At 48.8% G+C, this 24,855-nt stretch overlaps 2 protein-coding genes across 6 annotated transcripts in view; one reads left to right on the top strand and one right to left on the bottom strand.

Annotated features, from left to right (window-relative positions):
* SETDB1 (SET domain bifurcated histone lysine methyltransferase 1) overlaps positions 1 to 11,149 on the top strand; it is a 35,438-nt gene extending 24,289 nt beyond the window's left edge. For all 3 annotated transcript variants that reach the window (XM_041754968.1, XM_041754969.1, XM_041754967.1), the window contains exons 13-22: positions 346 to 972; positions 1,409 to 1,525; positions 6,519 to 6,688; positions 7,245 to 7,873; positions 8,848 to 8,876; positions 8,989 to 9,121; positions 9,396 to 9,561; positions 9,937 to 10,148; positions 10,399 to 10,487; positions 10,632 to 11,149. In XM_041754968.1, coding sequence (XP_041610902.1) covers positions 346 to 972; positions 1,409 to 1,525; positions 6,519 to 6,688; positions 7,245 to 7,873; positions 8,848 to 8,876; positions 8,989 to 9,121; positions 9,396 to 9,561; positions 9,937 to 10,148; positions 10,399 to 10,487; positions 10,632 to 10,749 — 2,290 coding nt within the window. In that variant the 3' untranslated portion in view covers positions 10,750 to 11,149. The remainder of the gene's footprint in view (positions 1 to 345; positions 973 to 1,408; positions 1,526 to 6,518; positions 6,689 to 7,244; positions 7,874 to 8,847; positions 8,877 to 8,988; positions 9,122 to 9,395; positions 9,562 to 9,936; positions 10,149 to 10,398; positions 10,488 to 10,631) is intronic.
* A 163-nt stretch (positions 11,150 to 11,312) lies between these two features.
* On the bottom strand, positions 11,313 to 20,461 carry CERS2 (ceramide synthase 2). 3 transcript variants are annotated; one of them, XM_041754970.1, is made up of 11 exons: positions 20,035 to 20,461; positions 14,996 to 15,169; positions 14,457 to 14,574; positions 14,155 to 14,273; positions 13,899 to 13,956; positions 13,743 to 13,793; positions 13,441 to 13,533; positions 13,119 to 13,247; positions 12,822 to 12,928; positions 12,547 to 12,700; positions 11,313 to 12,349 (listed from the first exon to the last, which is right to left on the bottom strand). In XM_041754970.1, the coding sequence occupies exons 2-11, from the start codon at positions 15,166 to 15,168 to the stop codon at positions 12,209 to 12,211; spliced, it is 1,143 nt and encodes a 380-aa protein (XP_041610904.1). In that variant the 5' UTR covers position 15,169; positions 20,035 to 20,461; the 3' UTR covers positions 11,313 to 12,208. The 3 variants fall into 3 exon arrangements, with proteins under 3 accessions (XP_041610904.1, XP_041610905.1, XP_041610906.1); XM_041754971.1 differs by lacking the exon at positions 20,035 to 20,461 and adding an exon at positions 19,656 to 19,802; XM_041754972.1 differs by lacking the exon at positions 20,035 to 20,461 and adding an exon at positions 19,430 to 19,599.
* Positions 20,462 to 24,855: the final 4,394 nt, after the last annotated feature.

Here is a 24,855-nt window from a genome sequence, read left to right as displayed (position 1 = left end):
GATAGATAGATAGATAGGGGATCCCTGGGTGGCTCAGCAGTTTCACACCTGCCTTTGGCCCAGGGTGCAATCCTGGAGTCCCAGAATCGAGTCCCGCATCGGGCTCCCGGCATGAAGCCTGCTTTTCCCTCTGCCTGTGTCTCTGCCAATCTCTCTCTCTATGTCTATCATAAATAAATAAATAAAAATAAATCTTTTAAAAAAAAATTAAATAAAAAATAAATAAATAAATGAAATATTTTTTAAAAAGAAAAAAAGAAAAAATGGGTTAGCCAGCTGCAGGGATCCTTACATGGCACGGAGGGCTTATTTCCTCTTACCTGATTTCCTGCATGTCCTTTGCAGATCACCTTTAGGCTCAACAGCCTCTGCTTCAGTAGCGCCGCCAGCACCTCCAGCACCCCCAGCTTTCCATGGCATGCTGGAGCGGGCCCCAGCAGAGCCCTCCTACCGTGCCCCCATGGAGAAGCTCTTCTACTTACCTCATGTGTGCAGCTACACATGTCTGTCTCGAGTCAGGCCTATGAGAAGTGCGCAGTACCGGGGCAAGAATCCTCTGTTGGTCCCACTACTCTATGACTTCCGGCGAATGACGGCCCGCCGCCGAGTTAACCGCAAGATGGGCTTTCATGTTATCTATAAGACACCCTGTGGCCTCTGCCTTCGGACAATGCAGGAGATCGAACGCTATCTTTTTGAGACTGGCTGTGACTTCCTCTTCCTGGAGATGTTCTGTTTGGATCCATATGTTCTTGTGGACCGAAAGTTTCAACCCTATAAACCATTTTACTATATTTTGGACATCACCTATGGGAAGGAAGATGTTCCCCTATCCTGTGTCAATGAAATTGACACAACCCCCCCACCCCAGGTGGCCTACAGTAAGGAACGAATCCCTGGCAAGGGTGTTTTCATTAACACAGGCCCAGAATTTCTGGTTGGTTGTGACTGCAAGGATGGGTGCCGAGACAAGTGAGTTGGTAGGGTAGTTGCTGGCCCTGTCTCCAACTTTGTTATCCTTGCCTTTACTTTCTACCACTTCTTTTGCCTTAGATCTCCATTCATTTCCTATTTACATCATCCCTCAGCTGGAGCTCCTGCCAGAAGACCTCCATGAAAGCTATGAGGGAGGCTTGGGTCTGATGTGGCCCCCACTGCATGACTCTGGGGACTTGTGCCCTGTGTTTGTTTCTCTGATTCTCCTTTTCCTTTGTGTCCGTCCATCATGCTTATAGTTGACATTTCATTTCATTCTGTCACTTTGTCACGTTCTTACCGTCTTTTCCCTTCTCGTTTACATGTATGACAGAAGAGAAATTTCACTGTCTTCTCCCTATCCTTCTGTAGTACTTCTTGCCTCTAAATGTCTCACAGCTCTAGCCATCATACCCTTTTTTTTTAAATTCAGGTCCAAATGTGCCTGTCATCAGCTAACTATCCAGGCCACAGCCTGCACCCCAGGTGGCCAGATCAACCCTAACTCTGGATACCAGTACAAGAGACTAGAAGAGTGTCTACCCACAGGGTAAGTAGGGGAAGGCAAAGCACCTCAGAGATGGAGTTCTAAAAATTGGAACCAAAAATAGAGTAACTGAAACCAGGTAAACCAGGTATTTTATCAATTAAATCTTACATACTGAATTTCTTTTTTTTTTTTTTAATATTTATTTATTCATGAGAGAGAGAGAGAGAGAGAGGCAGAGACACAGGCAGAGGGAGGAGCAGGCTCCATGCCGGGAGCCCAACGTGGGACTCGATCCCGGGACTCCAGGATTGTGCCCTGGGCCAAAGGCAGGCGCTAAACCACTGAGCCACCCAGGGATCCCCCCCCCCTTTTTTTTAATATTTATTTATTCATGAGAGAGGCAGAGACACAGGCAGAGGGACATACTGAATTTCTAGTACATGTTTCTTCCTTGGGCTTTCCTTTAAATGAAGACTTCTAATGATTGACTAGGACCTAGCAATTGCAGTTGTTTCTGTTTCATAGTTATATGTATATTCTAACAGACTGTGGTTATGATGGCAAGGGAGACGTGTTCATAGAAAAGTATGCAGGGACCTGGTTATATAGGACTTTGTAAATGATAATAAAAATTAGAACCAAATTGTGGTATGATAGAAAGCTGTTAGAGAATTTTAAGCAGGCAAATTATGCCAGCTGCCTTTTGAAGGTTACCATGGCTTCTTGGTGGAGACTGGGTCTTAGGGCAGCAAAGGTAAAACTGAGAAGTCCACATAGAATAATTATGGGAATATAGGCGAGAGGTTGTGCTTGCTGGGGCTTATACTAGAGTGCTCACGGAGAGTGGAGCTGAAAGAGGGTAGAGTTGGGATTTGGCGGTAGAGCTACAGAACTTGATAGATGGACTGGCATGGGAGAGAAGCAGCGGAATCAAGTTCAAGTCCTCTAAACTTTATACTTCAGCAACAAAGTGGGCATTGGTACATTTTACTGAGATGGAAGACTAGAGGAGAAGCAGGTCTGGGTGGAAGTCAGCTTCTGTTCTGGCCATGTTACGTTTGAGGTGCCTCCTAGGCACTCCAAGGAGAAATGTCAAGAAGGCAATGAGATTTCTGGAGAGAAGTATAAGAGCTGGACATAAGAAATTAGGAATTCTGAACACAGAAGTGGTATTTAAAGCCTGGAGTTCACCGAGAGAGAATATTGATAATAGAAAAAATTAAGGGGGCACAGGAGTAAGTACTGGGCTCTCCAACTAGAGACTGAACGGAGGAGGTGAAGCCAGCATATAAATTTGAGAAAGGCAGGTCAGGGAAAGAGGAAGACAATGCAAGAGTTGGATATAAAACTTGGTAAAATGGTTATATATGAACATAGAAACTAACAAACCTGGTGCTCAAGATACATAATTAGAATAGAAGAGAGGAGAAAAACATGAATGAATACTTCATAGAAATTTTCCCATAATCGAAGAGTCTGTTTGCTTTTTTTCTTTCTTTTTTTAGAGATTTTATTTATTTACTCATGAGAAACACAGAGAGAGAGAGAGAGGCAGAGACACAGGCAGAGGGAGAAGCAGGCTCCATGCAGGGAGCCCCATGTGGGACTTGATCCTGGGTCTCCAGGATCATGACCTAGACCAAAGGCAGACGCCCAACTGCTGAGCCACCGAAGCGTGCCTGAAGAGTCTGTTTTCAAATAGAAAATGATAGTCATGTCCTGCATAATGGGTGAAAATATATTATCCCCACTAAAATATTAAAAAATAAAATGTAATCATTATGTCCACAGAACACTGAAGACACAAAATAAAAAACCCTAAAAGCTTCTAAAGAAGAGAAATAGACCACAAAAATACTCAGATACCTTCTGCCTTTGCAAAATGACTTTGGAAGCTAGATGGAAATTAAAGACTCAATTCAGAATTCTAAGGGAAATTATTTCTAACCTGGCATTCTAAACCCCAGGCTATGAATTTTAAGTGTTAAAATAAACTAAAGACATTTTTAAGACATGAAATACCTCAAAATTGTCCCATTAGTCCCCTTCTCAGAAAGTTAACTGGAATTGTTTGCCAGGATGAGGGGAAAAGTCAAGAGCGAGGAAGGCATACGAATCCAGGAAATAGCGGCTCCAACTCAAAAAACGATTGAGGGGGAACCCCACAGATGGTGGGGTGAAAGGGGCTTCTAGGCTAACAGCTATGCACCAGACAAAACCTGATGTGTCTAAGGATCTTCATAGGCGATCCAGGCCACCAGAGAAATCAGGAGATGAATTTGTGCTGAATGTAAATTGAAAACTAAGCAAAGGAAAAGACCGTTACTAGGTTTAATTGCATCACTGTATCATTTATGTTTTAATTATTTAAAAAAAAAAAACTTGAGTCTCATAACAATATTTAGATTTGCTAATGCTGGGGGATGCCTGGGTGGCTCGGTGGCTCAGAGGCTGACCGGTTGAGCATCTGCCTTAGGCTCAGGGTGTGATTCTGGGATCTGGGATGGAGTCCCACATCATGCTCCTTGCAGGGAACCCGCTTCTCCCTCTACCTGTGTCTCTGCCTCTCTCTCTCTCTCTCTCTCTCTGTGCCCCTCATGAATATATAAATAAAATCTTTAAAAATTTTTTGCTAATGCTATATCTTTTTTCATGTTTGGAATATTTCATTATAATATTTTCAAATAACCACAAATAATGTCATTTCCTTGCCTAAAACTCTAATAGCTTCCCACTGCATTTTGGATTTCATTCTGATTCTTAATCTTGGGTCACAAGACACTGTACTCTCTGGCCCCTTCCTATCTCTCTCCCTCCAAAGCTGTTCTAATCACACTGATATTCTTCAGTTTCTGCATCCAGTTTGCCCAGTATTTGCCAGCCTACCTCAAGGGCCTTTGTATAGACTGTGCCCTCTGCTTGGCATCTGTCCAGTGTTCTTTGCATGGGTATCTTCTTTAACCTTGAGCTCTCAGCTTTAATCTCACTGCCTTAAAGAGACCTTTCCTGGCTACTCTAAAACTGGATCAGTTTCCCTCACTTAATGCTCTCATTGAGCACCCTCTTTGTGTTCTTTATAGCATCTGGGGCAACTTCCATTTATGTGTTGACTTGCTTTTGTTTTATCTTTTCCATTAGCATGTAAGTTCCATGAGGATGGGAAAGTGTCTGTCTTGTCACCATGGTACCACCAGCAGCTAACTGACCCAGTACCTGGCACATAGTAACCACTCAAACAAATTTTGTTGAGTGAATGAATGATGCTCAGTGTGGCTACTCTGAAAGTTTATATGGTGGTGACTAGAACTAACTTCAAATTCTGACGTCATCCATTCTAAGCTGATCTTGTTTTATTAGCTGTAAAAAGAACTGAACATGAATACCTCTTATTCTCACTGAGGTTTTAAGTTGTTAACAAAGTTGTTTCTTGATAATGGTGCTAGTTAAGTTGTGGGGTTTTTTTTTGTCTTTTTTTTTAAGACTATTTATTTATTCAAGAGAGACACAGAGACTGGCAGAGATATATACAGAGGGAGAAGCAGGCTCCCTCTGGGGAGCCCAATGCGGGATTCGATCCCAGAACCCTAGGATTACAACCTGAGCCAAAGACAGAGGCTCAACCACTGAGCCACCCAGGTGCCCCAGCTAGTTAACTTTTGTGTTCAGTTTGTGAAAATTCATTGAGCTGTAGACATGTTATATGTACTTTTCTCTGTATATTATGCTTCCATTGTTTTATTTTTTAAGTAATCTCTAGACTCAATGTAGGGCTCAAACTCATGAACACTGTGATTGAGTTGCATACTCTACCAACTGAGCCAGCCAGATTTTAAAGTTAAAAACTTCCCTAGTTTTTTAAAGTTAAAATACACCCTTATAAGGCTGCTCTGAGGATAGAATAGAGAATGTATATAAAGCATATTGGCATAATGCCAAATACAACATATACATTCAGTGAATAGAAGCTGCTCTTACCACCTTGTCCAAAAGGATAGGACTCATGTCATCAGCTCTCTAATTGTACTTGTCATCTTTCCAAAAGTAGATGTCTCCCTTAAATCTCCATATTAGGCACATAAGAAGTGAAATCCTGGGACGCCTGGATGGCTCAGCGATTGAACATCTGCCTTCGGCTCAGGGCCAGATTCCCGGGTTCGAGTCCCACATCGGGCTTCTTGCATGGAGCCTGCTTCTCCCTCTGCCTGTGTTTCTGCCTCTCTCTCTCTCTCTGCCTCTCATGAATAAATAAATAAAATCTTAAAAAAAAAAAAAAAGTGAAATCCCAATATTGAGCAAAGTAGATGGAGCAGAAAAATTGATACCTGAAAAGATGATAGTTTTCTCAGTATAACTATATGCTAGATCTTTCTGACTTTGATAGTTGTTTTTTTTTTTAATTTTTATTTATTTATGATAGTCACAGAGAGAGAGAGGCAGAGACACAGGCAGAGGGAGAAGCAGGCTCCATGCACTGGGTGCCCGACATGGGATTCGATCTCGGGTCTCCAGGATCGCGCCCTGGGCCAAAGGCAGGCGCCAAACCGCTGCGCCACCCAGGGATCCCTTTTAATATAAATTGATACATCTATCTCCTTATTTTAGTGGCTCTTGCTTTTCTCCAGGTGTTAGGCATTCTGGTATTCACTGTTACTAACTGGTGCTATAAATACCTGTATAAATCGCTTTTCCCAGGGTGCCTGGGTGGTTCGGCAGTTCAGCATCTGCCTTCACCTCAGGGCGTGATCCTGGATTTCCAGGATCAAGTCCCACATTGGGCTCCCTGGATGGAGCCTGCTTCTCCCTCTGCCTGTGTGTCTGCCTCTCTCTTTCTGTGTCTCTCATGAATAAATAAAATCTTTAATAAATAAATAACTTTTCCCCCTTCTGAATTCCTTTCCTGGGCTGTTCCCAAGAATCAAAGAGCATAGATAGTTCAGTAAATTAATTTAGATCATTACCTAATAAATGTTGATACCTTAAGAATTATAACAGTTCTGTGGACTGAATGGATACTCTAGTGATCATGTTGTGATTGATTTGCCATTCCTCTTAGAGTTTATGAGTGTAACAAACGCTGCAAATGTGACCCAAACATGTGCACAAACCGGTTGGTGCAGCATGGACTCCAGGTTCGACTACAGCTATTCAAGACACAGAACAAGGGCTGGGGAATCCGCTGCTTGGATGACATTGCCAAAGGCTCCTTTGTCTGTATTTATGCAGGTTGGTAATGAAATCATAGAGTTGTCTCTGGGGTTAGGACATGGTGGGGAATTGAATCAGTTGAACATACATAAGAAGAAAATGCTTGACATGTGAATATGGGAGTAAGAGGCCAGGATTTTTCTTCTATAAAGAATAGGACAAATGATGTGGCTGTCTTTGTGGACCAGGAAGGGGACACACAGCCATAAGGACAAGAAGAAAAAAGGATGAATGTGGACGTGAGAATTTTTCAGACACAGGACATGAGAGCAGAGTCCAGTGTATCATTTTCTCCCACATCATTCCACCCAGAGACTTTTAGCATAGCTCGGGGCATCCTTTTGGTAAACCAAGTAAAGAGGTTGCAGAAGGGCAAGATTGAAAACTAGGGCAAAGCTGCCTGTTCTCTCATAGTTAAGATACAGAGAAGGGAGTATCATCAGAGACAAGGGAGAACCTATAACGGAGGTGTTTTGACTTGTGTGCTGGTGGGTTCGGTATTGGGGGAAGGATCTCTATACTTTCTACAAGATCCTTATAACCATGGAAGGCCTTTAATTTTCTTTATTCCCAGGCAAGATCCTGACAGATGACTTTGCGGACAAGGAGGGCCTGGAGATGGGTGATGAGTACTTTGCCAATCTGGACCATATCGAGAGTGTGGAGAACTTCAAGGAAGGATATGAGAGTGATGCCCCCTGTTCTTCTGACAGCAGCGGGGTGGACTTGAAGGATCAGGAGGATGGCAATAGTGGTACAGAGGATCCTGAAGAGTCTAACGATGACAGCTCCGATGATAACTTCTGTAAAGATGAAGACTTCAGCACCAGCTCTGTGTGGCGCAGCTATGCTACCCGGCGGCAGACCCGGGGTCAAAAGGAGAATGGACTGTCTGAGATAGCTTCCAAGGATTCCCGCCCCCCAGACCTTGGCCCCCCACATATTCCTATCCCTCCAGTGATCCCCGTAGGTGGCTGCAATCCACCTTCCTCTGAAGAGACACCCAAGAACAAGGTGGCCTCGTGGTTGAGCTGCAATAGTGTCAGTGAAGGTGGCTTTGCTGACTCTGATAGCCGTTCATCCTTCAAGACTAGTGAAGGTGGGGAAGGCCGGGCTGGGGGAGGCAGAGGGGAGGCTGAGAAGGCCTCCACTTCAGGGCTGGGCTTCAAGGAGGAGGGAGACATCAAGCAGGCCAAGAAAGAGGTAAGTGGCGGCTTTTGTGTAACTTTGGTGTAGTAACTTAATGTAGCTTACTCTCATTCTTCACATGTAGATTATTTACTGGATAAATATTTCTGTGGGAAACTGGATTAACCCCCTCTCCCCCCAGCACATTCCTAGTGCTTCAAGGAACCAAATTATTTTAAAAATCAACCTGGGAGGGATCCCTGGGTGGCGCAACGGTTTGGCGCCTGCCTTTGGCCCAGGGCGCGATCCTGGAGACCCGGGATCGAATCCCACATCAGGCTCCCGGTGCATGGAGCCTGCTTCTTCCTCAGCCTGTGTCTCTGCCTCTCTCTCTCTCTCTCTGTGACTATCATAAATAAATTAAAAAAAAAAAAAATCAACCTGGGAAAGAAGTATCTGGCTCATTCCAAAGAAAAAGATTTATAAGTAGTTTTTTAAAGTGTTATTTCAAGCTACCTACAGCATTTCTGTCTTGTTCTAGTTAAAAACCAAGAATTGAGGGGCACCTGGGTGGCTCAGTCAGTTAAGCATCCAACTCTTGATTTCAGTTCAGGTGATATTGTGAGATTGAGCCCTGCATTAGGCTCAAGTCTGATTGAGATTCTCACTCCCTCTGTCCCCTCCCTCTCACTTGCACTACCTCTGTGTCTCTGTCTCTCAAATAAATAAATCCTTAAGGAGAAAAGAAAAAGAACTGATTCTAGATATATTTTTGATGATACTGAAACTTAGCACATTATAGGTGGCAAACTGTGTCTCCTGTCCCTGTCATCAGCAAGAGTTTGGAACCCCTATCAGGAGGTATCCTGATGAGAACATGATTGTTACTGTTGAGCTGCAGAGCAGTCTCTTTAGTTAGTCTACTTCTCACTAGCTGATGTCTTTGGAGGTCATTTTAGATGAAATCTGATTGTTGGATTTGTTACCCAGGACGGCTGAAAACATTATAACCTTTCACTTGTTTTTTTTTTTTTTTTTTTTTTTTTCAGGATCCCGATGACCGAAGCAAGCTGTCAGTGTAAGAGCCTCTCTGACTTGTTTCCAAATCTGCCTTGTTTCAAGCCTATAAAAGAAGCCTAAGTAAGAAACAGCCCATAATCTGACCCCCTCATTCTTTCCCCTCCCATTAGACTTACTGAAAGCTCTCGAAATTATGGTTACAATCCTTCCCCCATGAAGCTTGAAGGACTCCGCCGCCCACCTAGTAAGACTAGTATGCATCAGAGCCGACGACTCATGGCCTCTGCTCAATCCAACACTGATGTAAGTGACCTTCCGCAAGCTGCACCTCATCCAACCTTGGGTTGGACTCAGAGTCTGAGGAGTATTTGCCTCACTTCGTCAGGGCCTTAATGATAACTCCCAATATGTCCCTTGTTTATTTGGCTGGGACTTCCTGCTTCATTTTCCTTTAGCCAGCATTCTAATCTTTCTCTTGCTGTAGTCTTAGCCTCTTCTGTCTTACCATAAAAAGAGCAAGAACATGAATGGGTCCTCTCCATTTACTCTTCTTTCTTCTCACCCTTCTGTTTCCCAGGATGTCCTAACACTGTCCAGCAGCACAGAAAGTGAGGGGGAAAGTGGGACCAGCCGGAAGCCCACCACTGGTCAGACTTCAGCCACAGCAGTGGATAGCGATGATATCCAGACCATCTCCTCTGGCTCAGAAGCAGATGACTTTGAGGACAAGAAGAACATGTCTGGTAGTCTCGAAGAATGTTGGGGATAGTAGGAAGGAATGGTAGGAAGATTGGGATAGAGGCTTTTTTCAGGAAGCTAAAGAAGTAGGGGGAAAATACTCAGATCTTAAGAGCTAACACATGTCTGGGACCGTTCTCTGACTCCCAGCTCAACTGTTAACGTTCAGTACATCCCCTTCCTTTCCTTTCCCCTTCCCTACTCTTTTTCCTCAGTTCCTATACCCAACAGATCTAATCCTGCTTGAAAAAATTGCCAGTTAGGATCTTTGCTTTCAGGGTCACAGTATTCTTGCAGTGCAATGAGTGGAATGGAAATAGGGGTAGTATGTCCATTCATGAGGTGGGTTGAGGCCTAACCCTGTTCTCCTTCCTGTCCAGGTCCAACAAAGCGCCAGGTGGCAGTAAAATCAACCCGAGGGTTTGCTCTTAAGTCAACCCATGGGATTGCCATTAAATCAACCAACATGGCATCTGTGGAAAAGGGGGAGAGTGCACCTGTTCGTAAGAACACACGCCAGTTCTATGATGGGGAGGAGTCTTGCTATATCATTGATGCCAAGCTCGAAGGCAACCTGGGCCGCTACCTCAATGTGAGATCTCTCTCCCCAGATGCTGGATTATCCCACTGTCCTCAAATTTCTAGTTCTTTTAGCACAACATAAACCCACCTTGTTAGAAATTCTTGATCTCAAGAATCTTAAAGAGGTAGTTTTCTTTCAGAACTTCTCCACTATGATGGGTAGGATCAAATGGCATTGTTTTTTTGTCCAACTCATGCTCACCCCACAAAGCCAGGTTCTGTTTTCTCCATTCTTATGGGTTCTGTCCTTAAACCCACAGCACAGCTGCAGCCCCAACCTGTTTGTCCAGAATGTCTTCGTGGACACTCATGATCTTCGCTTTCCCTGGGTGGCGTTCTTTGCCAGCAAGTAAGAGGGGGTTGGGGAGGGAGATGGTCGGGTAAAAGCAGTGGCCTGAGTCAAGTTGGGACAAGCCCTCCCCACTTGCTCCAGCTCCACATCCACCTGGAAATGTACTGCCTTTACCACCCTCATCCCTATATTCCTGTCCAGGAGGATCCGGGCTGGGACAGAGCTCACTTGGGACTACAACTACGAGGTGGGCAGCGTGGAAGGCAAGGAGCTGCTCTGCTGCTGTGGGGCCATCGAATGCAGAGGGCGTCTTCTTTAGAGGACAACCTTCTTCTGAACTTTCTGAACCCTTCCTGAACCATCCTTTTCTCAGGAACTGGGTCTTCCTGACTATTCAACTCTGACGCCCACATCTCCAATCTAGCTCTTCCCCCAGCTCCTAGTAGGTAGAAATGGGAGCTCTGGATCAGGAGATACCTTCCAGTGTGGTGCTAGCAGGCAAGTTCCCTCCTGCACCTCCTAAAGCTCTGGGGGTGGGGGTGACCATGCCGACCTGGGCCTGATGTCCCTCAGTGCTCCTCCTGGTACTCCCCTCCCAGCTGACGTTTGTTCAAGTGTTCATGCTTCTGACAGACTTTATTCCTGGAAGGAGGACTTGTCTTTACTATCCTTGATTTGTATGGTTTCTCGAACGTCTTTTAACAAGATGTTAAAACTAAGACTGTGATTTGATTTCTCTTCCTCAGCCCCCATACATCCATTTATGGGTTTCCCCCCCTCCTTACCAAGGGGCAGCTGTCATTAACCTCATATCTTCTGTACCCTTGCTTTTTCTTACTTGCCATACGAAATTTTAAAAAGAAAACGTTGCATAACCACGAGGAAGACTACCTTAGTTTATTTAGTTGATCTCCCTTCTCAATTCCTACTAGTCTCAGACACTTACTGCCATGTTTTATTTAATCTTTAATATATTTTAATTAAAAAAAAAAAAACCATTAACAGTACATTTTGGTCTGAAGTGGTCCCTCTGCTGAAATGCCAGGTGCTAGCTGTAATTCTGGCTTTAAAACCAAAACAACGAGTGTTTAATAAATAAAAATTAGAACTAGTTGCCTTTCTATTCCAAACCAGCTAGCCTAGGGGATGAGGCCAGAGGAAGGAGGCAGTAAGGTCTTGGACCTGTGACAACAGAGCGCTGGCAGAGCAGTGACACGCAGACCATCCGAGCAGTCCCAGTATGCTCCCTGCCTTTTTGGCAGAGGTAGGGTAAGGGTCATACACTCATTTGTGTCTTAAGAAGGAAAAAAAGCTCAGCTTTGGTTTCTGGCCCAAGTCAGGGAGCCTAGAAAGGTAAGCCTTGGTCCATCTTTGGCAGAATGAGGCCCACAGATGGGACAGTAAGGCACGACCCTGGCAGTCAGGGAGTCTGAGGCAAACAGGCCAAATTCTGAAGAATAAGGAATGTGAGTTGTATCTGCCACCCCCAGAGCTGAGGAAGGGCCTCAAAATCAATAGAAAGGACAGCTTAGAAACTACAGAGAGGAAAGTAAGTCCATTTCCCCTCTAACAAAAGATATACCAGCCTCCCCTCTACCTGGGGAGAAGCTGGTTAGTTTGGTTAAAGGCAACTGGGTGAGAAGCAGAGGGTTTGGACATAGAAGAGCAACTCTCTCCCTGCTTTCTCCGTTCTCCCCAGGGCTTAAAGTGGTCCACTGGGGAGAATGGGCTAGTTCCTTGGCTTTATGCATTAATCTGCGGGCAGCAGGGACAATGGTTCAGTCATTCTTACAATGGTTGTTACTAAGAACAGGGTGGCCATTGGCTAAGGGCCGGCTCTTTGCCCCTCCCACAGCTCCAGCCTCTTCCCCCTCCGAGCTCTCGGTTTCTTCCCGGTCACTGCGTTCATCTTCTACCAGCTGTGAAAAGGGAGAAGAGGGGGTTACATGCTGTCTTCAAACCCTTAAGGGATGCCTTTCTCAGCAGGCTCGTCCTGCTGCACCTTGGGGGCCCACAGCAGTTTCTTAGCAGGATACAGATCTGGGAGGGAGTTTGGGCTGTTTCTAGAGTTGGGCTGTTACTAGAGTTCTAGTAGTGGGGCCTACAGAGCACTCACCTTTCCAGTTATGAACTTGTGGGCCATGCGCAGAATGAGGTAGGCCCAGAAGATATGCAGCAGCTGTAGCACTCCCATCATGGAATTGAAGAAGTAGTAGCCAAAGAAGGCAGGGTAGAGTTCCAGGGGGTATACGATGGTGCAGTGCAAGATCCTACAACAGGAAAGGAGAGAGTTGTAGGCACAGGAGGCGGTTGGGATGAGGACAGGTAAATGATGTAGGGAAAGGCAAGATTCCTGATTCCTTGAGGACAGTAGTCTGGCCTCCTACTCACCAGAAGGGCAGGATGACCAGTCGGGTGATGATGAAGACAATGGCAAAGACGATGAAGATGTTGTTGCAGGTGTTCTTCCATCCCGCATAGTTAAACATCTTGGCTGACTGCATAGATAGCCCCCGTTCATCATCACAGGCTCCTAACTCTCCCGTATACACTCATATATACACTGGTTCTGTGCCCCGGCTTCCTTGGTCCTGGGAATGTCAACCCCTCCCACCCCCAAAAAAGGAGAGGGACAGGAAAACCTGCACTGAAGTCTCTAGATTTTAGGAAGTGCCCAGGAAGCCTGACCTCTAGTAAGTAGTCGGAAGAGTCATGCAAAGCCATGATCAGAGTCCCTGCTCGGATGTAATTGGCAAACCAAGAGAAGCTGATGAGGATGATAGTAGCCACGTGGTGGATGATCTGTTCCTTGAAATCCTGCAGAAAAGATGCAGGCTCCAGGAAACATTTTCCTCTTCCAGCCCCACTCTATTTCTACTTCCTACCACCCTTCCACTTAGTTCCCCTTAATCCACAGCTCTGTCTAAATACCCAGATATCAAAGGGGAGGCTCTCCATCCCAGGGCTTTATTTTGGCTCCTAGGCTTAATGGCACAGCTTCCTGACCCACCTTGCGCTTGACATCAGAAGCAATGCTGAAGAGCAGGGACCAGTAGAAAGAAAGTTCAATCATGTAGTACCAATACTGGGAAGGGATGGTACTCTGGGAAAGAGGAGAGAAAGAGAAAGGTAAGGAGACCCAAGGGTCTCACCTGACTAAACCCAGCCCTTCTAGCCCAAGATTATTTAGCACCGTAACTCCAGTGCCTTCTGCCATGTGTTCCAGAGATCTCTTCACAAGGGTATGTCCTAGTCCTGTCCTACCTTAATTCTCTTAATCACCCCAAGTAAGGAGTCAGGACCCCATCATACCTGTATGGGATATCCCTCCCAAACCTTCTTCATGTCATAGAACCAGGGTTTCTGCAGAGAGAAACGGTGAGAGGTCAAAAGAGGAAGGACTCAAATTCTGTGGCTTCAACACCACATTGACAGAAAATCTCCCACCTCCCAGGAACCCCCACTCACGTCCACAATGACAGCCATGCCCGCAATGAAAGCAATCAGGTAAAAGGTGAATCTCCAGCTGGAAGAGGAAGCAGGAAGAATTAGGAGAGTGGCACAGCGCTCTAACCACTCCCAAGTGCCCCCAGTGATACTCCACTGATAACCCAAATCAGCTCACCTAGGTACCCCTTCTCCCTGCATACAGCCATGACCCACCAACCCAGCAAGGTGCACCAGACATTCCTCTCCCAGCTTCTCTTGCCCCAGCCTCCCCTACCTGGCTTCTCGGAATTTCTTGAGGAGACTGGGCCGGTCCTGGTTGCGACGACGGCGGAACCAGCGCTCTACCTGGCGGCCAGAGAGCCCACTCTGCCGTGACAAGAGCTCTACCTCTGCCTGGGTGAAGAAGCCCATTATGTTCACCTTTGGAACTTGACAACACCCCCATCCTCCCGGCATCTCCCAGCAAGAACCTAGGTCAGCACCACTGCCCTCTCCTCACCCACTACGGCTGGCATCACAACCTGCCCCTCCCCAACAGCACTCGGTAACTCCCAGAGCAGGGCCAGCGGCTCACACCTGTTTGGGCTGTTTGCCACTGGTCAGGTAGAAATGCTCCAAGGTGGGGTTGGGTGGTGCCCGCAGCCGAGTTTTCTCCTTTACATTCAGTAAGGCAGCCAGTGGTGTAGCCACATAACTGAGGAAGGGATAGAAGTGAGAAGCGTCTGTGTCTTTTAAAACACCTCAGTCTCTTGGTAGCCCCTAAGCTGAGATGAGGAAAGGCTACAGGCTCCCGCAACTTTCTCCTGGGTCTCAATTTCCCGGCAACCCCCTCTTTGGCCTCCTTGGCCTGCCCAAAGCTGACAAAGCTGCCTGTGTTCACTAGTGACCAGGCAGGGTGGAGAGGGAGAACAAATAACCATTGAAGGAGAGGGCCTGGGGGTGCTGAGCCCTCTGGAAGACAATGCTGTGTTTAGTGGGGGGCACGCAGTAGGAAGGCATCTGGGTCGCCAGAAGAGCAGGGTCCAGGACCAATTAAACAGCGAGAGACAAACTTCAAGTGCAAGGAACTGTGGCTGGCAGCCAGGGAAGGCATGGGAGTAGGTCGGTATGCTTACAGCTCAAAGAAGTATCGAACAATGAGGAAGAGCAGGGCCAGCGGTAGTGTGATATAGAGGTCTGAGGCTTTGGCGTACACACGTCCATCCCGGTCTTCCAGATCAGCCCAAGTTAAGTTCACAGGCAGCCACAGCCGTTCCCACCAGAAGTAGTCATACAGGGTCTGGAACATCCTGAGTGAGGAGGGGGAAGGTAGAGGGCATCACAGGGGGCAGCTATGGGGGCAGAAGGAGATGAAAGTTTCCACGGTGTAACAAAGGAGCAGGGGACAGAGACTCAAACCCTGCAGGCTGGTCCTGGACAAATCTGTTTCCTCATATGTAATATGGTGGCTTTCCAGTTTTAACATTTACTGTTGACTGCAACTGAAGGTGACACTCATGACCCCCGGGAGCCCCAGTTCTCTAGAACTAAGAACCGTAGGATATCTCTGTCATTTTGTTACCCCAGCATGAAAGATAGACTGGGTCTGGCTCCAGAAGTTATAAACAACAATCTGAGTAAAGTGGGAGGCACTCTCTCTCCTCTACCCCTCCCCAGCTGCCCCCTCCATCCCTCAAGCCAACCCACAGCTGGAAGCAGCTTCTTTCCTAGGAAGCCCAAAAACAGACTGCAGGGCTAAGGCAAACCCTACCTTCTCCTTCTCTATAACCCATCTGGGCAGCAGATCCCTAGGGAAAGTTAAGAGGCCAGAGTAAAGCAAAATTTGTCCTGGAATTCAGCATCCTTTAGGGACATATCAGTGAACATCAAACTTACACATGAGACTAACACCCCATGCCCAGCCATCCAGTCCCTGCACACCAGGCAGAAGAACTATCTGAAGCCTCTTTTCAGAAACAAAGGCAAGGCTGCAAAGAATTAGGGATTGGGGGGCAAACAATGGAGACAGAAGACTAATACATCTGATGGAACTAGGAGCTATTTCTTATTAAGGCTCATCCTGAAAATAACTACTCTGCAGGGGAACACCCATCACAAATCAGCTAGGGAAAAGTTGTTGCTTCTCCTCACCCCCACTCCCACCCCACCTCCCTCTTTCCTTCCCCTGGAAGAGAAAGGATCTGCAGGGAGAAAGTGACCAACCACTGACCACCTGGATACTGGAATGAGGGAGGGTACAGACCTTCTTTGAGGTATCTTCTGGAGCCATTATCTGTGGCTCCTGTGGGACAGCAACTGCTGGGAGCCAAGAGAAGCAGCAAGGTGGTCCTACGGAGTCAGTGATGCCAGGACAAACAGAATACCTGGCAGTCCTGGGACTCAGGGGCAGTAGTTTCTGGGCTTGCTAGCCCTCAAACTTTCATGAGGGAGGAGAGGTGGGGGTATTCAGACTGGCCTTGAAACTAAAAGCTGACACAGAAGGAAGGTGGTCTCCTCCCATCCAGAGGGAAGAGAGTGGGAAGATTGTTCTCCAGTGTGACCTGAAGGCCAATTGGTACCACTGGGTGAAGGCTGATCAGATCTCAACTGAGCTGGGCCAGTCCTCCAGCCTGCTCTTCCCACAACTCCGCCCACACCCACCACAGAAGCACTTGCGAAATCCCTCTCAGCCTGTCACGGGTCAGTATTCCAGCTCAAGGACTTTACCCTCTTGTCCCCACTCCTGGTCACTGCTCTCAGATGAAGCCAGAGGTCAACACTGACAATCAAGGAGCTTCAGCCCCACCTTCCCCCAATAACACACACACACACACACTCTCTCTCTCTCCTCTCTCAGCTCCTGAGGTGCACTGCCCCTTCCCCATTGACCTTAGCCAGAATAAATATTTAATTAGTTAAAGAGATGGAAGCCTTTTAAACTGAACAAAATTAAACATAATTCTCCACAGTGGAACTTTTCCCATATAACTGTGTGCACAATACACTTTTTTCATAGAATTTAGTAAGAAGGAAAAGGCAGAATGCCTTGTGCTAGAACACCTCTGGCTCCTCCCCACCTTTTTAGCTTAGCTAGATTGGAGGTGGGGAAATCTACCTGCTGTGTCCCCTGACTTCTATGTCTCTTAGAGCCCACCTTGTCCTCCACTGAAAACTAAAGCCAAAGGTACAGACAGGCCTGGATTATTGGGCCCCATTCCCACCCCAGTCAGTGGAAACTGGCAAGAAGTTTCCCTGTCAGGGATATTTTGAGGAAGATTCAGAGGGCTGGCTGGGGTCCCAGAGGGTGTGAGTGGGGCCCCTCTCCCTGACTCCTGTGGCCCAGGAATAAGTCTTCCACCAGTCTACACCTACAAAGGTGAGGAGCTGGGGAATTTAGCAGAAGAATCAGAGCAGTCATGGGCAAGCACCAGGATCGTGCAGTTATCTCAACCCCTTCCCATCCCAAGCAGGGAGAGCCAGGGAACACAGTGTGTCCAGAGCTCAGAAATGCAGATTAATGGGCGTTCTCATCCACCTGGGTTGCAGGCTTTCTGTAACCACAGCCCTCCCTTGCTGCCCAGTACTTCCATTAGCAGAGCAGAGCTACCCCCTCCCTGCCCACCCTTTCCCACCCCCAGGGCCCAGCCCAGCAAGGGAGAGGCACCAGATTCAGCAGGGTCAGGACTTCTGACTCAACACCGGGCAGGGTGGGGAGGACAACAGGGGCTCCTGGAAGCCTCACTTACACATCCCCACAGAACCAACAAGTCTGCTCTGAGGCAGCCCTGGTGGCTTCTTGGCACCAGTACACTGAGCCAAGTACGGGATCCCATCAACAAAAGGCTGGTGCAAAAAAAAGGGATGTGTACTCGGCACAGGGAGACAACCTTGCTTTTCTGGCCAGTTGGTCCCTCAGGGTAGATATTTGATTTTCTGATGGAGAAATTACACCTACAGGGCAGCCCAGGGGGCTCAGTGGTTTAGCGCTGCCTTTAGCCCAGGTCCCAGTCCTGGTTGCCTGGGAACCAGGGATCGAGTCCCATGTCCAGCTCCTGCGTGGAGCCTGCTTCTCCCTCTGCCTGTGTGTGTGTGTGTGTGTCTCTCTCTCTCCCCCGTGTGTGTCTCATGAATAAATAAAATAAAAAAGAAAATCCTTTAAAAAAAAAAAAAGAAATCACACCTACAGATACTCTTCCACTCACAGAATTTGCTCCCCCCCACACACATGAAGAGACAACAGAATGTATGTGTCTCTGTGTCTGTCTGTCTCTCTCATACACACACACCTGCCTCAGAGACACAGATGCCACTCTCTCAGGCACAGGCTGGAGAGGGGCCAGCAGAGCAGAGATTTCATGGGCATTGGATTACCAGGAACTTGAATAGGGCTCTGCCCAGCTCCCACCGTCTGCCCCATCCCCTACTCACCCCTCCCAAATCGTCAGAGATGGATGAGAAAGGGCAGAGGGTCCCCAAGGGGGTTTATAAACCCAGAATGGTGAGAGGGCAGGAGTTTGAGTCCGTGAAGAAGGGATCTCACAGACTCAATGTGAAAACAGTACCATGGGCTCTCAAAACTTGAAGAAATAATTGAGGAAAACAGGATCAGTAAAGGAGGAGAAACTGACAAACACAGGGTCCCAAAGGCTCCCAGAGGCCACTGAAGCCTGAGGGAGGATCCAAGTAGTCTTGTTGCAAACTTTCCTTTAGCAACAGCGCATCAGGAACTAGAAGGCAACTAGGATGAAGCCAACGGGAGGTGTGTCATTGCTTCAGGCTGCAGTATAGGTCCCCAAATTTAGCTTGTCTGGGCTGCCCCACTGGAGGCCCCAACACACCCAAATACTGCATGTGACCACAGCCTGCAGGGGCGGGGAGAGGCCGGCAGGTTAAAGAGGCAGAGGTGGGGAGCAGGGCTGAATAGTACAGTAAAGGAACAGGGGGAAGGTGGGACCCACCCCCTTGTGGGCCCAGGCGGTAACAGTGGAGAGATGAGGCCCTCCCTACCAGGGGAAAAGCTGGCTAGAGGCCCCAGTGAAGGGGGTGGGCTTGGGGTACCAAGGGAGACAAGGAACTCTCCTTAGAACGTCTTTGCAGATCACTTTATGATTAGGGCCAGGTTGAGGGGCAGGCTGTGGATGAGTCCTTAACCCTTGGAACCGTCACAAGCACAGCCAGCTACCCACACTTAGAGCCAGTCACCTGGACTTTGGTATGGGGCAGCGACCCCTCCAACGAGGTGGGAGCGCCTGCCTGCTGGAGGCCTTCCCAGACTCATCCTTCTATGAAGAGAGGCTCACTGCGCCCCTCAGGATCCTAAGACACCCCCCGCCCCCAGGACCGCGTCTAACAACTTCGGGAACTAAGCCCAGGTTTCGATGCCAGGAGCCTGGCTTGGGCAGACAGAGAAACCCCCCACGCTCGGGCCAAATATTAGTGCCGCACACCTGCAATTAGCCTACTTGCCAGAGAACCTCCGGGCCAGTGATTAACAAGCCGTGGCCCAGAAAACCCGTTTCACCAGCGGCTCCCCCCCCTCCCGCCCCACACACCCGATAACGGTATAGGACCTCTGCCCTGAGGGGCCGCGGCCAGGCTCTCGGCCTCCTTCCTGCTTCCCGTGCAGCACATGGACGCTGCCCTCCGTCCGCAGTGGGCACCGTGCGCGCTCCCAGGCCAGCGGCAGGACCCCCCCACGCGCCGCGGCCGCGGGGCCCACACAGGCCCACCCCTCCCCTCGCGCCAGGGCACCTCCTCCCGCCGGGCCCCCGTGGCCGGCCCCCCCGCTGCCCCTACCTGTTGCCGGGAGGGCTCGCTGCTCGGGCTCCGGGCGGCCTGCCCTCGGGCGCTGGGGCCCCGCCGCTCCCGCCGCTCCCGCCGCTCCCGCCGCCCTCGCCCCCGCCCCCGCCCTCGCCCTCGCCCTCCCCCGCCCGCAGGCCCGCCGCCATGAGCGCGACCCGCACCGGCCCCCGCCCCGCGGCGCCCCCGCGCCCCCGCCCGCGCCCCCGCCCGCGCCCCCGCCCGCGCCCCCGCCCGCGCCCCCGCCCCCTCCACAGCCGGGCCTCTCCGCCGAGCCGCGTCCAAGCGGCCCCAGCTGCTCCCAACTTTTGCGTGGCCGCTCCCCGCCCCACCCCTGCGTCCCGCCCGCGGCTCCCGAGCGGGGGTCCCGACTCACGCGGCGGCGGCGTCGCGGGGCTGCGGGCCGGGCGCCGCTGCTCCGTGTGTCCTGGCGTCCGCGCTCCGGGGCCCCCTCCAGACTGGCTCGGCCCGCTCCTCTCCTCCCCCTTCCGCCCGCCCGCTCCCGCCCTCCTTCCTCCTCCGCCCGCCGAGCCCAGCCGAGCCGCGTCCGAGCCCAGCCCGGAGAGCAAGGCCGCGAGCGGCCAGGGAACCGGGAGACTGGGCGTGGGCCTGCGGCCCGGCGACGGCAGGGGCGGGGGGGAGCAGAGGGAGGGCGCCCCCAGGTCCGCCGCGTCCGCGGGAGAAGCCGCCGAGGACGGGAGGCGTCTGCGGGCCCCGCGGCCACTCCGACTCCTGCCCTGCCCTGCCCTCGGGGACAGACCCTGCCGACGCCCGGGGATCCCGGCCGGGAGCGGCCGCGCGCCCTCCCCCCCCGCCCCCGTCCCCGCCCCCGCCCGCGCTCGGCCACCTCAGCCCCAGGCCCGGGCCCGACCTGTTGCCACACTTCCCGCCTCTGGCCCCGCCGCGCAGGTCGGAGAAGCCTGGGGGAGCCGCGTTCCAGTGCTGGCGGCCCCCGCAGCGGACCCGGGGATTCCGCGGCTCTTCCCCGCGGAGCCTGGGCCCCCGAAGTCACCCCAACACCCCCACCATACAACCCACCTGTTCCATCCAAGCCCCAGGAGCAGCACACGCCCCCACTGTACTAGGTACTCCTAAAGAGCCAACCTCCAGCTTTTGTTTTGTAAAATGTATTTGAGTTTGCAATCCACACTCTTTTTCCCTCTTCTAATTCATATTTTCACAATGTCTTTCTCTTAGTCTGGTAAGATTGATGCTTCAGGGAGATGGGATATGTTTATCCTAGAAAACTGACCTGGACTCCTAGCATGGACAGAATATGGCTGGGAGGTGTCTGAAGGTTTGTTTAGAAAGAAAGCTAGAGCATACTCCACATAGAGGCCACCTCGTTTTTTACCTTGATGAAATGTTGGCATTTTTATACTGTCACAAATAGAACCTCTGACAGTAGCTTCTTTCATGGTTTATCTAGTCTAGTTCAGGTGTTTTGACAGCGCTCAAGAGGGAGACTGACTTCCCACTTACTCCATTGAGATGTTGGCCCTCACCTAAGATCTTTCTAGACGGTAGAGAGGCAGAAGCTGACTGATTTCCAAGCTATTTGTTCATTTGCTCTCTGCAGCAGGACCCACAGCCCATTCCTACCACTGAAAAACTGACAATTATTGGCCCAACCCCTTGCCCATCTGCCCCCAAACCAGCCCCTGGGGGAACTGTGCAGCCTTTTTTGGTGGGACCTGCTTCATTTGACTTTTGCCCCAGGCTGAATTCCTCCCTAAAGAGCACTGCTTACATCTTTTAACCTCTCTATAACCCTCTCGCTCCACATTCCAATCCAAAGTTCCCTCTACCTTTCTTAAGAATCCTCCCCCCCCCCCCCAAAAAAAAGAATCCTCCCCAGATTTCACTCTGCTACACACCCACACACCCCTTTGCCAGCAGGGTTCAGTGTCTCCTCTTTGGGCTCCAGCTAATCTTTGGGTCCCTCTCGAACTCCTCACGTCTCTCTCCTTTAGCTTCTGAACCCTTTTCTCAAGCAGTTTTCCTAGATGCCAAGTTTCTCTAAGGTCCCCACAAGACTTTTTGAAATGATTCTTCAGAGGACTGAAGACCGTTTAACTTTTTTAAGATAGCAGCAGGCAGGGGAAGGCTGGGGGCAGAAGTTGGATAAGTCAAGGCCTGAGAAATAAAGATAAGAGGGTGTACCCCTCCTCCAGGAGACAAAAAGAGAAGGTGACTGAGAAGGGGAAGTGGCCTCAAGCAGCATTAGAATGATGCTACCAGTTCTGTAAACATACTTAGGACAGAAGCAGACACCTGTACCACATACAACACTCCTCACCTCAGCTGGACCAAGAGATTTTGATCACCACCTTTCTGACCCTTCCAGCAGGGCCCCAGGCAAGCATGGCCACACCCACCGTGCCCCAAGCTGCTTGCCTTGCTGTGACTCACTTCCTCTGAATGGGCTGCTGAGGTGGCCCGAGGCAGACAGAGAACAGCACCAGGCCTTCAGACTGGGATTTAAGTATCAGGACAGGCTTCTAGGACGGGAAAAGGCATGGACCCCAGCTGAGGAAAGTCAGCCTGACCCAAGTCAGGTTGGCTCCTGCAACACAGAAGCCTATTTGGGTAAAGGAGGAGAGCATGGCTACTATTGTGAACAGAGGGATTCGGGTGCCAGGAGTTCAGGAGAGAAAAAGTTTGATAACAAGACAAAAATAACCAGAGTTTCTATGTGTTCTGAAATCATGCAATCCAGAGATTTCACAGAAAAATAATATGGAGTCTGGAGTTGAACAAGTATTTACGAGTCAACAGCTAGGCTCTCCATATTACTGCTTGTCCCCTATGTATTCCACTAAGACCCCCAAATCAGCCATGCTCTCATCTAAGAGATGAAGAAAACACAGAAGTTAGATCTGGTTCCAACACATGGCCCTGGGGAAGTCACTCCATGTCCTGAGTCAGTGACAAGAGGGTGGTAGACCTCATCTCCAAGAACCCCTCCAACTCTGAAATTCTAAAATTTAGAGCTTGGGCGTGAAAGGTGATTAGTAAACCTGAAAACAACCTCAGCCTGGCCCTGGAGTTGAACAAAACAAAACACCAGGACAAAAGGAATGAGATTCCACCAAGTTTCAGTGGAGCAGCTGTAAATACATCTCACATGATCTCTCCTGACGCTCCTGGGCCATAAGGATTACTCTTCTGCCTTGTGGCTGCAGTTGTCTACATCCTTCAAATGCAGGGTTCAGCCTGGCTGATCTGCCAGGAATCCCCCGCAGAAGTTTGGACAGGGGAAATAAGAGCCCTTTCCCTTCCTTCATATCCCTCTAAACTTACTTGAAATGTATACCCAGAAAGGCAGGGGACTGAGGCCATGAAGACACTACTGTGGTAACCCAGCCTAGGAAGTCTCCTGCAGGTCCTGAGGTCTCGGTGGCAGTGGTGGTGGGAGGGCGGAGGGGTGCCTCAAATAGGTGTCTATTTGAGGCTCTTCTTCTGTCCCTGCCTGCCCACCAAGTCCACCTAGGAATCTGATGTCCTCCAGAGACAGCAATTTCCAACCAGTGGGCAAAGAGAGCCCCTGGAGGTCTACGGGTGGAGCCAGGGCCTTACAGAGCTCAAGTGGCCACCAGGGGGCTCTCCGCGCTCTGTGGCTTCTAATGCCCTCCTGTGGCCAGATTGAAGCTCGCAAGATAGAAGTTGCAGAAAGAGCCAAGACCAGACTCCATAGGTAGACAAGTTAACAATAACAGTTATCATTATAAAATAACATGATGTCAATATTTATTGTTATAGATGAGTTAACATTTTGACATGTGTACCTACTAGTCTGTGCAGAGCATTTTTCTCAAGTGCTCTACATGTACTGCTTTATTTCTCACCATAGCTTGCTTTTTTTGTTTTTTTTTAAGATTTTATTTTATATATATGTATAAAATATACATTTTATATATATAAATAATATATATAAATATACTTATATTTATACATATATATATGGAGAGAGAGAGAGAGACAGGCAGAGGAAGAAGCAGGCTCTATGCAGGGAGCCCGACATGGGACTCGATCCCAGGACTCCAGGGTTACACCCTGGGCTGAAGGCAGGCACTAAACTGCTGAGCCACCCAGGGATCCCTCACCATAGCTTGTAATATAAACACTATTATTGGGATCCCTGGGTGGCGCAGCGGTTTGGCGCCTGCCTTCGGCCCAGAGCGTGATCCTGGAGACCCGGGATCGAGTCCCACGTCAGGCTCCCGATGCATGGAGCCTGTGTCTCTGCCTCTCTCTCTCTCTCTGTGTGACTATCATAAATAAATAAAAATTAAAAAAAAAAACAAAACACTATTATTATCTCTATTTTGAAGATGAGAAAACTGGGCACAGAAAGGTTGAGGTAATTGCCAAGGTCACAGAGCAGACCAGAATTCCAAGTCTAAGAACTCTGACTCCAGAACTTTGCTTTTTTTTCTTTTTAAGATTGATTTTATTTATTTATTTATTTATTTATTTATTTATTTATTTATTTATTGGCAGAGGGAGAAATGGGCTCCCTGCAGGGAACCTGATGCGGGACTCGATTCCAGGATCCCAGGATCACGACCTAAGCCAAGGGCAGATGCTCAACCCCTGAGTCACCCAGGTGCCACAGAACCTTTGCTTTTAATCACCATGCTGAAACTGAGTCCCATTTTCCAGGTTGCTGTGTAAATTATGGATGCTCAATGAAATCACAATTTCAGATGAACAACAAATTATTTTTTAGCATAGATATATTCCATGAAATGGTTGGGTCATACTTAATACCAACAAATCATTTGTCATTTACCTGAACTTCTAATTTAACTAGGTATCCTGTATCTTTATTTTTTAAATTGGCAGCCTAATTTTCAAGGCATTTTTCTCTGCCAAATGCAGAGAAAATCCTCCATATGAATTAGGTAACATATGTTACCTAATTCAGCTATTCCAGGATGGCTATTCTTGGGGGCCCAGGAGGACCCCTACACACACATCAGCCTCTCCCAATAGTCCCCCCCTTTTTTTTTTCAGGTAAAGAAAAAGACATAGAAATCTGAAATGAAAAAAAAAAGAAAAGAAAAGAAATCTGAAATGACTAACTGAGGTTACAGAAGAGAACAAGTGGCAGGGCTGGGGCTTAAACCCACGTTCTCACAGCAAAAATTGGTGGATGCTTTCCACTTGAACAGGAGACAAAGTGAGAAGCAGT

Source organism: Vulpes lagopus, chromosome 5 (genome assembly GCF_018345385.1).
Source record: "Vulpes lagopus strain Blue_001 chromosome 5, ASM1834538v1, whole genome shotgun sequence".
In the NCBI taxonomy this organism is placed as follows: Eukaryota; Metazoa; Chordata; class Mammalia; order Carnivora; family Canidae; genus Vulpes; species Vulpes lagopus.
The sequence above is the reverse complement of the archived record's forward strand: the minus strand, read 5'-3'. Positions and strand labels throughout refer to the sequence as shown.